This window comes from Pygoscelis adeliae, unplaced genomic scaffold (assembly GCF_000699105.1).
Source record: "Pygoscelis adeliae isolate BGI_AS28 unplaced genomic scaffold, ASM69910v1 Scaffold133, whole genome shotgun sequence".
Taxonomy (NCBI): Eukaryota; Metazoa; Chordata; class Aves; order Sphenisciformes; family Spheniscidae; genus Pygoscelis; species Pygoscelis adeliae.
The window spans coordinates 265,015-277,366 of NW_008824475.1; the positions used below are offsets into that span (position 1 = coordinate 265,015).

The 12,352-nt window shown below is 38.8% G+C and overlaps 1 protein-coding gene across 2 annotated transcripts in view; it reads right to left on the reverse strand.

Annotated features, from left to right (window-relative positions):
• TBC1D1 (TBC1 (tre-2/USP6, BUB2, cdc16) domain family, member 1) overlaps positions 1 to 12,352 on the reverse strand; it is a 112,165-nt gene that overhangs the window by 61,609 nt on the left and 38,204 nt on the right. For both annotated transcript variants that reach the window (XM_009321388.1, XM_009321387.1), the window contains exon 2: positions 1,482 to 2,015. In XM_009321388.1, coding sequence (XP_009319663.1) covers positions 1,482 to 2,015 — 534 coding nt within the window. The remainder of the gene's footprint in view (positions 1 to 1,481; positions 2,016 to 12,352) is intronic.

Below are 12,352 nucleotides of genomic sequence, written 5' to 3' on the forward strand. Positions count from 1 at the left end.
GCGCGACAAAAAAACACCCCAGCCCTGCCGGGAGCCGCTAGCTTGTGGATACTGGAGGCACAAACCACAGTTACTTCACTTCCTTATATTCAGCTGAATTTAGACTGGCTGAATGGCAAAAGAATACAACTGTGCATACTAAACAGTATTTTCCCAGGCAAAAAGCAACCCAAGATAGAAAACAGGATCAGCAGAGCCCCACAATTCGGAAATGAGCCTGTCAGCAGGTGACTGCTGTTATATTCAGTCTGAAGCTGCATGTGTCTTTGATAACCATTGCATCTATTTAATATAAATTTAAAATGCACTCACTGGAGAAAGAGGATCCAGACCTAAGTAGTCCATCTATAATCTCCCTACCTCTAAAATATGTGCCATGAATTAATAACGGAGTCAGGATTTTTTTTTTAATTAGGTATTATTATAAAAGGCATCTATATTTTCTGTGTGAAATACATGCTCAGGGGAAGAAGGTAAACATGGAATTGTTTTTACTGGAGCACAAAATTTTTCTCCACCTTCTTCCACTTCCCTCTCTGATGCCAGCCTGTCACGACTAAACAGAAGTTTTAAATCAGGTATAGCTAACTACACCTCTTTCTGTGTGTTACTTTTTACAGATATATCACTTTGGCAATCATTCTTAAAGCAGCACTTCTCTTTCCCCACTCCAAAAAACCTGCTGTAACTGCACCCACTCCACTCTGTTGTTGTCCTTAAGAACTCCCAGCCCCAACAGTAGCTGACAGATCCAAGATGACCTTATGATAGCCAGCCATTGCAATATCAGCTCCAGGTCTGCATTATGTTCATAAGATACAAGATATATTAAATGTTATATTACTTATCTATTATGAGGATTATAAGAGGAGCAAATAACACATTCCTTACTTGTTTCTCAGGTCTTGAAAAATACTTTTGCTGCTCATCTATCAAGGCAAGGGCATTGCCAGCCACACAAAAGTAGGACAGGAGCGGAGCAGCCTAGGAAGTTACTACACTATTCTATCATTACACAGACATGTTGGCAGCAGGAAAACCTTCATGAATTATGCTGCTTATCATGGGTCATAAAGTCTACTAGCCCACAGTCATGCTTTAGTCCTTCTGCTCCAGTTACAGGTAACTAATTCACCTGGAAATTTATTTCTTCTGCTACTAGTTAGCATAACTGTACAATTTTGCAATTGTAAAACTACCTACTAACTTGCTGTGGCTTTCTAAAAGCTGTCTTTAGAAGCCCAATGTTTCAAGTAGTGCTGTTTTAAACTATTTAATGTAAACTAATTTTGACTACATAAAAAAATTTACACTGACTGGTAATGCTTTCTAGAGAAATATGTGAGTTAACTTAAGTTCTTGTAATTGCAACAAAGTTACTGAAGAAGTAACTGCCATCTGTCAGAACATGTGCCTTGGTGTTTGCCACTCCAAATTTTGAGATGTGGAAATGCCACCAATAGCTGCAAAACTTTCTTTACCGTAAACAACATTGTCCGGTTTTCTGCAATGTCTGTTGGCTGCACAACACTGCGTCCATAGATAAGTTGACTTTTAAGGTTCAGCGAAATTGCATCTTCTTCAAAAGACCTGACAAAGCTGTTACTCCTATGGCTTCCCTCTTGCAAATCCTTCTTAAAAGCAAAGGAACGAAGCCCAGGCTGAGAAAAGGATTTCCTAATTGGCCTATTTTCTTCCTCTTCACTGACTGAGGGCTGGAAGACAGACCGAAATTTGTTGCTGAAAGAGAAACCTCCAAAGTTATTGGCAGTTTCATGTTGTTGGGATGATGAGTTGAAATCTGATTTTTTTGTACAACTTGCATGATTAAATTTCTCTATGCATTCATCGATGAGTGCTGGAGGTGCATTTTTATGTGCTACTGTCACCCGTCCACAGAACAGCACCTCAAACTTTTTGGCAAAAGGGTCTTCAACGTCTGAGAGATTATTCTGAAACTCTTCTTGACGAGCAATTTTTCCAGCTTGTCGAATAGAACTTATAATCTCAGGCACCTACAGGAGGGAAAAAAAAAACAAACACAACATTAGCATCTAGTGCTTTATGACAAACAAGTTGCAACACTAAGAGGCGCTCCCTGCATTTTTCTGGAGTAACTAATTTGGTTTTGTTTTCTGAAAGACCACTTAAATTGATCTTGTATTTGTCCAATAGACACATTATAGAAGTTAAACACTGACTAGATGAATTGCTCATTTGTCTCCCTACCAGGAGTTCACCATTATCAACACGTTGTCAGAAGAGCTTTGTCTCTTGTAATGCTGTGTGTTTTCAGTAAAACTTTTGCACCCAAAGGAACCAGTATAATGTGATAAATTCAAACTCAAAATGAGAGATAAAAATACTTCAGAATGCATAAGAGAATCCACAGACTAATTAATTGGGAAAGTTATTTAATCTCTGTTATTTTTCACTCCCTTCTCTTACTCAGGCATTCATGTCATGTACATTAATGAAGCTCTTGAAAATTTGCTTTCAACTTCATAATAGCATATTACATTGTTATGGCAGTTTGGTTTTTGTTTTGTTTTTTTTTTTTTTTTAACTGTAAGTAGCTGTGTTTTTTAAAGAAACAGATTTATTATTTTAGATGTTCATTTTTATTCTACCATCCTAGATGACACTCAAATAATATTACTTCCACATACAGCATCACTTGCAGGGCATTTGTATGAGAGAGCAGTCTGCTACAGCCCACAGATGTTGTAATTATAAACAACCCAAACTGCCATCTGATATATTGTTAAGTAACAGTAAATGGTCACAGTTTCTGGTACAGTTATAAGGTAGGAAGACACATATGCTACCTGCTAAGCTGCTGCAAGGCCGATGCTTGGTTACATCCCACAGCCTTTGGCTGGCCTAGGAGATTAAGGTTCTTCTGCAGCATGCGCTGCTGCCATAACGACAAATGCGGGGCCACCATCTATGATTACCACCATCTATGATTCTGCCAACTTTTTAATTCTCCCGAATTACTCTGAGAAAAATCCATGCTAACTGTGCCAGTTTCCTGACAAAACAAATTTCCTCTGTCAAGCATTGGTTGGAGCTTACTTACTTACAAGTATTTAGTTGTGGATAGTACAGAAGGAAGTCTGGGAGCAGCAGACTAAAACAGCAGCCCAGGAAAGCCATCTCCCCTATAGGAAAAGGCATCCCTAAACCTAAACAATGCTTTAGAGACATGACCTCTGCCTTTTTCAGACATTTCTATGGTTATCTAATGGCTTAAGCATAATGCAGTAATGTAGAAAAAACAATGTGGGAAACAGCAAAGGACTTAGAGGGGAAAAAAAAAAAAGGTTGAACAGTGAAAACTCAATGGTTATATCCTGGGTGCTCATAAAGACCTCCGTAGGATTCTTTTTATAAACAATGAAACATAGATAGATAGATAGATAGATAGATAGATAGATATACACACACATATAGCTAGTGGATTTAAGACAATAAATAACAGATTACAAAATAAATAAATAAAACAACTCAGGAAGCATTACTTCACCCTTGAGGGCAAGACATGAGTCATCAGCTAATCACACAGCAAAGACAATGGGGGAGAGGTAAGAAAAGCAGGGTCATGACTTCAGAAGTCTGTTCTCACCTACTCAGGAACCAGTCGGAAAGCCTTGGGCTTGGGCAGTGCCATGCCTAATGTTTTAATCATATACAAGAAGAACGTAAGGGTATAACAAATCTTTATTACCTCAAACAATATGCCTTTGCTCAACAGTCAGTTCAAGGTTCACCTCAGTTTTATTTACCTAATACTCCTTTCAAAGAACCAATTTTTAGTCACATAACATCAGGATGACAGTGAAACATAAAACTTTATTCTACCCATATTTCAAGCTGCAACTGCTTTAGCATTTTCTAATAAACACATTTTATTCTTGTGGGAGTGTCTGGACTCACCAGCCATAGGCAATTTTACTCCTCAGTTGCCCAGAATACACACAGAGACCTGTGATCCCATCTCCACTTTTGCTGAGGCTGCAGAGGTGACAGCAAAGGAATGAAGTATTTCCTTGAAAACACTCATGTTGTCAAAGCCAGGAACATCAGCCCTCACCCAGGCCAACTGTGCCACCATCTCAGTCAGGCTTAAGCTCCCCCAGCACCACCCATGCTGATGACTATAAGGACAGTTTCCAGCAGTGCAGGTGCTGCAAGGGTTATAGCTGAGCTGAAGTCCAGACAAGACATTAGGGATCCGTCACAGATGTGCGGTTATTGAATTTTATTTCTTCCTTTTTCTTGTTATCAAACACCTTGGACATTGACAAAATTGCTATTCAGCAGTGGCTGGACTTTACATACAGACAGTAGTTAGAGAAAGACACTACATCACACAGAATGACTTTGCAGTAGTTAATAAACTTCAAGTTTGCGGAGACCTAGTGGGCCTGTTGATGAAAACCAAGGGAAGTATTTATTTATTTATTTTCACACATGCTAAGGCTTGAATTATGTCATTTATAAGTAACAGCTGGCTTCTGTGCTACACTTACTGAAAAACACTGACTCCTCTATTCCTGCTTATTAACCTAAAAAAATTAACAGCCTGTTAATACCATTTTATTACTTCTGATTAGGCAATTGATGCAGTATTGCTCTAGCAGAAGCAGCAAATCACCACCTCACTTTCCTATGACCCTTACGTATGTTAAACATTGATCTCTTTTCATTAGTAAAGACAAGAGGCCACGATGAATGAGGAAAAAAGCAAAATACATATTTCCCTGGAACTATCCTTGGTGTGATCAAGATTTGCGCTCTTTTCATCTACCTGTACTGTTCCAGGCCTTCTATGCAAGTATCTAACAATGAAGAATCCACATGCTCCTGTGTGTCCTCTGACCCTAGCTCCCTCAGCAAACAGGCCTGGATGCTGAGTACATGAAGATCAAGTAAACATTAGTTAAGAAAAAAAAAAGAGAGAGAGAGAAAGAAAAAAAAAATCTGTGAAATGTAAATAAATAAATATATTTCTAATTATTTCAAATTATTAAAATAAACAATGTAGGCTCTATCCTGGCAAATGTTTATTAACCACAGCTGGAGTTTTTCCAGATTAAGAAGTATGCCACTGGGCCAACAGTAACCACATCTCTTGCAAACCTCCAGCAATTAATTAAGATGCAAACTGAATCAGGTTTTATGGCTCTTCAATTTGTATCAAAAACCAGCAAGGATCACGTTGCTCCTGAATTAAGTTAATGTTGCTTGGAGTTTTTTTAAAGGTTGTGGGGTTCTTTCTGTACATAAGAAAAAGTCTTTTTAATTGTAAGGGTGGCCATGTGCTGGCACAGGTTGCCCAGAGAGGTTGCAGAGTCTCCATCCTTGCAGATACATAAACTCTTGACTGGACACAGCCCTGAGCAACCTGCTCTAGGTGACCCTGCTTTGAGCACAGGGCTGAACTAGATGACCTCCAGAGGTCCCACCCTATCTCAGCTTGGTGATTTAGATACCAATATCTTCTATACAGACCTACAGGTAATTGTGTCTACTAATCTGAACTTCCTAAGGCAGTGGGGGAGGACTGCTGCACACATGTATGATTTCTTTGTGCTGCACAAATTCTCTTTTCTAGCATACTTCTATTCTTAAGTGTTTTCTGACTTGTTTCTCAGTATAAATATGTAATTAGTGGATAAAGATCATTTCTGTAATCAGAAAAACAACTGCTGATGACCTAAAATTATTTCCCTAAACCCACAAAACTATGTATAGAACAACAGTGTAAGCAACGATGAAACTTCACCAAACACAGAACATTACCTTCTCATCACTCACTCTGGGCCAAACAGGACTGGTAAACAGAAGACACAACTGAAATGTATTAGGAAAGGTTTTTGTATTTAGAGCATCTGAATTAGATACAGAAAAAGATGATGTATCTAAAACCGTTAAAATTTAACACTGGACTGTTGTGATTTTTTTTTTTTTTTTTTTAAGTACACCGTGTTATTTCTCCTATGATGAGAATGTCTATTTTGCAGAGACAAAGCAGGGAATTGAAATGCTGAGTACTCTTGTGACTGGACTTCCGGGTAATCAAGCAAAACACAAACCAACACCTAGAACTTCCTAATGCACATTAGTCTGTTACTAGACAAACAGCTACAGCTTCTACACCATGCACCAAATCATGAGAGAAGGCAATAATTTTTAAGCATGCACAGGTTTGCTGCATCTGAAGAACAAGGAACAGCTCTTTCCCCTTACAGAAAGAGAAACTGCAGTTGCATTTTCTTCCCCATGCAACCAGAAGTCACCCTGTAAGTTTACACACAAAGCATGCAGTAAGATGTCAATGTCTTTAGCCTGTCAGTGGATCTGAGAAAGAGTGAGAAACTATTTTAATGAAAAAAGACCAGTAACAGCTGAATGCAACAGCTGCCTTTTGGTAAACAAAGACCAGACTAAAAAAAGATTCCCTGTTTCCTTAATACACAGTAGGTAGGAAAGCAAAATGTACCACAGAAAAAGAACTGTTAACACATCAACCAGCCAGCACTAGGGGAAAAAAAAAAAAGTGGGATGATTTATGATTTTAGATGCTACGCAGTGTTTACACCTACAGTACAAACCTACCAGTTTATACCTACTAGTCCCTTCATAAGGCTTCAGGTCAGTGAAGGCCTCCAGCACAGGCTTAACTATTTCAAGGGAGTAGGTGGTTTTGTTTAATATAAGACAGACCTGTGTTGTCAGGAGCTGGTCTTATACAAGAGACTCCATGAATTCTTGGAGACTGAAAACCATTAGGGTAAGATCTTGAGTTGAACCTCAGAAGGTCTCACACCACCCTGGCTGGAATAGAGAGCTAAAAATCTCTCAAAGCTCTTGAAACAAGTAGACGTTTTGATTAAGTGAGTTTTGTCTGCCTACTCAAGTATGAAAGGACATCTGAATTAATTTTAAGTGTTTTTACTTGCCTTTTTTTCTGACCATAGCAGGCTCAATAAAATACATCAAGAAGTCTAACATACTGTTTGCTGTTAATACCTTTCCTTCTCTGTTTTACTAGAGAGTGCTGCTACAGGAAAAATAGTGTCCACAGCTATATATCTTGGGACAAGCCATCTAGTTGTATCAGGACAGATAGCAATATTTTTGTCACCCATAAGGTATTTATAATCATGGAATACTTTGCAAAAGTAGTAGAACAGAAGAAAGAAAAAAATTTGAGACATACAAAACATATAAAAAGATGACACAGCAAAGTATTTATTTGCATTTTTAAAAGACTGCATAAAATCTTTAATTTCGGTAGTTTGATATGTACTAAAAAGCAGTTGGTCTGTTTTCAGCACACTTCTAGCAAAACAGCTGTACAGTAATAAAACAGAGATCAATGCTTCCCATCCTTATCCACAACAAGGATAAACCCACACTAGTGATCAACTAACTTTTTTGAACAGTTTTCTCCACTCAATGAACTTAAAGTTTGGCATTTTTGTATGTAGAATTTATGTAGAATGTAAAGCATTCTAATTTATAGATTTCAGTGGTTGGTTTGTTTTGTTTTTTAAATCGAGATACTGCACAATTTCTCCTTTCAGAATCACAGAATAATTTAATTTGGAAGCAACCTCTGATGGTGCAGCCCCCTACTAAAGCAAGACAAACTTTCAAGTTAGATCCAACTTCAAACTTAAATGAGACACTGGGGGTCACATCCAGCTGAGTTCCAAGTAACCTCAATGACGGGGACCCCACAACCTCCTCTTCCCAACAGGAAACCTACAGCTGCCAGAAAAAGATGAGCAAGACACGATCAGCTGAGATTTCTTTTGTGAGAAGTCTTGCCCACTAGTTTAACCAAAGAATGAACTAAAAACTTCTAGCACACAACCAGTCTTTAGTCTCTCACTGAAGTAAAAAAAGGAAGTTTTAAAAGTGACATAATTTCCTTATTCCTCAGCATTAGTAGAAATTCAAGGTAGAAAAGAGTAACAAACTTTTCAATTTCAGTGAAAGACCTTTTATATTCAGGTCTTATCTCAAGTGTCTTCACAGGGTTTTTTCTTCTATTATCTTGCTTGGAGACTGCTCTACAGCCTCCTACACCTTGCTGACTTTTTCTAGTCATTAACTTTAATTCTCGTTTTCCAAATTTTCATCCCTTGACTCCTAATCAACATTTCTGTGGAGTACTTTAATTCTTAGCTTTCTTCCTTTGATATTTCTTGACTTTTATTCCTCCCATAAAGCCACTTTCAAACCAAGATTTAATTCAGAAAGAGAAGCAGAAACTTTATCGCTCCTCCAGTCCCTGGATGACGACCATTTGCAAGCTCCCATCAGTTTGCTCTGGTTTTCCGTGCATAACGAATGCACCACGGGTGCATTTGGCAAGAGCCAAAGCGAGATTCTTACTACCGGCTCTCTAAGTACCTAAGATCAGTGGGTGCATGGAGAGACAGTTCACCTTTGCTCCATGACTTCATGCCTCAACACATGATCAAAAACTTTGCTGCTGTATCCTCACTGCTCATAAAACAACTATGAACTGCGCCACTCTCAGCAGCTTCACCATCTGCGTGTGTTGGTCTAGCTCATTTCTCTCTACAGTACCTAAAATGCACTAGGTGTCTCATTTAACCAGAGAACTTGTGGATATCTTTTGAGAAAGGAGAACAAGTCAGAGCAAAACCAGCGGGCTGGGGGCGGTAGCCACGCTAGCAGCCGGCCGGGCTAACCACACCACAGGTGTGTTGCTCGGGAAGGACTGTGAAACCAGACCTGCAAAGGCAAGACAGATGTTGTTTCAACCTTGATAAGGGAAAGCTCAATGGCTGAATAATATTGCCGTGGACCTCTGAAAGGAAAAGTGGTAGTACGTGTGTCTACTTGTGGGTGCGGTTTGCTTAGTTAGATTTGAATGGGCATTACACAGAGAATGGGATAAGTGAGGGTGATGCGGCTAGGATTCAAATTTTGCGGGGATGTATGTAAGAAGCTGATGAACAAGAGTGCACTAAAATTCAAAGGATATTCTGTATGGGGCAGAAGAAAGTAATCTGTTCAAATCCAGTTCTTTTTGACTTGGAGCATGGTGCATGAGTGACACTAGTGTCTTCTGAGATGACTTTGACACAGTAAGCACCGAGAGCGGAGCTCCACATAGCCAACACGTACTCCTACAGTTTACACGTTATCATAAAAATCCATAAAAGTGACTCAACTTCCCACGTACGTTGAGTGCTGCCTCCAGAAGATTGCTAAGTAATGCACACTGATGCCGTGAGTAATGTACGCCACTTTCACAATATCACATCCCTTTTAATATTACAGGCAAATCTCAGCTCGAGAACCTTCCTCATGACTCCTCAGCTAGATGGAAAAGGTTACACTTTTTGCAAAGTCATGTGAGTTGGAGAGCACTCCAAGCAATTTAAAGAGGCACAAAAAAGTTTTCTTTCCTTTTTGAAGAAAAACAATATTTGCAGAATCTGTTTATAGATTATTGTAAACAAGCTCATAAATAGAACATAATTGTACTTGGTGTTCTAGTGAAGTTGGACTGCTCTATTTTGTGGTGGTGCTTCCTCCCCAAGAGAGATACATCATGTTGCTGATACATTTTAAGGTTTTCTTTTACACGCTCTCAAGACATACCTTACTTGAAGCCCAAAATACAAGAAAACCTGGCTACTCTCCATAAATAAACCACCATGTCCCAGATTGCTGCTTACTTTTGGACCCCTCCCCATGAAAATGGATGATCCAAAAACAAACTGAAGCTGACGGAAGGCGTCTGTGGGCTTTTAGTGCAGCTCTGAATGCAGTGGCACCTGACTGACTCTGAAGGGGGTACTCCTACAAAATCTACTTTTGGGAAGCCTATTAGTGTATTCTGCTCCATACCTGGAGGGCTTATCATATGGTGTTCATTAATTCATTTTTCCCTAGCCCCCTTCTGTCCTAGCAATACAAACCATTCTTTTCATCTTGTACTGCTTCATCAGCTCCTCCATTTAGTACCATAAATTTTTAAGCAACAAATGTGAAATAAAGCAAGCCAACAGATATTTCAAAAGTGCATTAACATCTTCATAGTGTTATCTTCTCTATCTTTGGTTTCAAAGTTTTCTTTTCACACAATTTCACAAATGAAAACAGCACTTGAAGACGTAACAGTGGTTGGTGGTCATACTTGCAAGATTCTTGGCTCACATTTTACAAGGTGACTATCGAACGAGGAGGCAATAACTGTTGTAAGTAATAGCTAGAAACATCTGTGTTCATTCATTATCAACAGAGATTAAATCCTTTTTTTTTTGGGGGTGGGGGGTGAGGTGTGGAGATTGCAAGCAGCTCCCTTCACAGGGTTGAGACAGGCCTGGGGCTGAGTTGGAAGCTAGAGGTAGGAAACAGGAGGAATCCTATTCTTAGATAGTTATAAATGGAAAAAGACAGCAGTGATATTTGAAAGCTTTCAGGACAAGGGTTTTTTTCTTGGGGGTTGGGGGGTGTTGTTTGTTCCTGGTTTTTTGTTGTTGTTTTTTTTTTTAACTGAAAAGCAATACTTGGATTTAAAATAGGAAATGAGTTACTAAGAACATTTGGGGGGGGGGGAAGCGTACTTATCAGATTAAATTCCAATTGTACAACAGGTGACAGGCTCTCTCCCGGTCTCCTTCACTCTCAGGCTTCTGTCACAGTTATCAAAATTGGTATAACTGGCAAAATAGCAGCTAGCTAAACAGACAGAAGTAAATATAACTTCTTTTCAAATGATATAAAACCTCGAATTGTTCTGTCCTTTGTAGCAATATCCAACTCCAAACAAGAAGGGAGGAAAGCTCCAGTTGTGATGTGTGTCCTCATTACAACTGAAGTTATTTTTGATACAACCTTCTTAGCTGATCCAAACATGTCAAAATCCCCCTCCCCCCTAAATTTATTTTAAAGTTTTCACAGTGGGGAAATCATCCTATGAATGCTTTTGATTGACACGATGTATAAGTTAGCTCTACCTGCAACAGAGTAAAACACCATCTCTCTTACTCTGACAACACAGTAAGACTTCCTGAAGGAAGGGACAACCCCACGGTCCTTCTCCCTAGAACTGCTGGGGGCGGGGGATGGACAGATGGACAACATTTTTCACGGGAAGAATTTTACTCAAACATTAAACTTATAAAGGCCCCAAGGGAACTGGAGTGCAGAAGCTGGTCAGCTTTTTCCAGCATTCTGCCTGACTTGTATAAAATGCCAGTGACATGATTTGCTAGTGGATGAGCACGTACTTGCTGCTTTGTCATGTAGTAGTAGATTTCAGCGGCTTCAGGTCAACTCACAGAACAGGATGGGAAAGTAATGCTTAAACATCCCATGAAAACTACCCTGACTTCCACTTAAGAAAAGCAGTTAGAATTTAGTTCACCAGTTTTATTCCTTTTCGGATGTAAAACAAATGGTTACTCATGTCTAGGGGCTTTTTAGATTATGGTGGTCTTTTTGTAAGATATGCCTTCTAGTGATGGCTTCTCATCAGAAGGTCTAATGGGATTATTTAAACTTGTCAATTAACGACATACTTCTATGAAATCCACACCTGTGGTTGATACTAGTTGTTTGCATTAATTTTTTTTTCTAAAACACATTGTAAGCCACCCAAAATAACAATGTATTTATTTATGAAAATTAACTTCCTTTGAACATAAGGTGTTTGCCTGCCTTTGATTCCTACATGAATGGTCGTCTTAGGATTATCTACACATTTTATAGTACTGACAAAGGTTAATTTGAAGTTTAATAAATTTAAAGTTTAATGCTACTGCTTTTTACCAGGCATTCCTAACATACAATGTATTCAATGTAATGGAAGAGAAGGAAGAACAATACAAAGAGTACACCTAAACAGCCCTCAACTTGCAGCAAGACCCTTATTACATAAGAAGCATATAGGGAAATTGTTAACAACCTACAGAATTAGACTGTATTCTTATTTTGAAACGAACGACTCACAGAAAGCTTACTGATCTCCCATGATTCACTAAGGACTATTTACACTAAAACATTTATTATGTAATTTGAATGAAAACAAGTCAGCTTTTTGTGAAGAAATTTAGCTACAATAGCATAGGTCATGTTTTAACTCTCTTGAAAACAGTTGTTACCAAGGACAGTCCAAAACATATTGCTTTCCTAAGGATATTTTGCATTTACTGGAAGCTATCAATGCGATGTTGTTGGGAGCAAAGGGAAGATCAAGCTGTTTACTCAAGATCCCCTCCATTAAGATATAGTTAGATCACTTTAGGGAAGTTTGCCAATTACTCCTCTAAAGAGTCAAGGATCATTCTCCTAA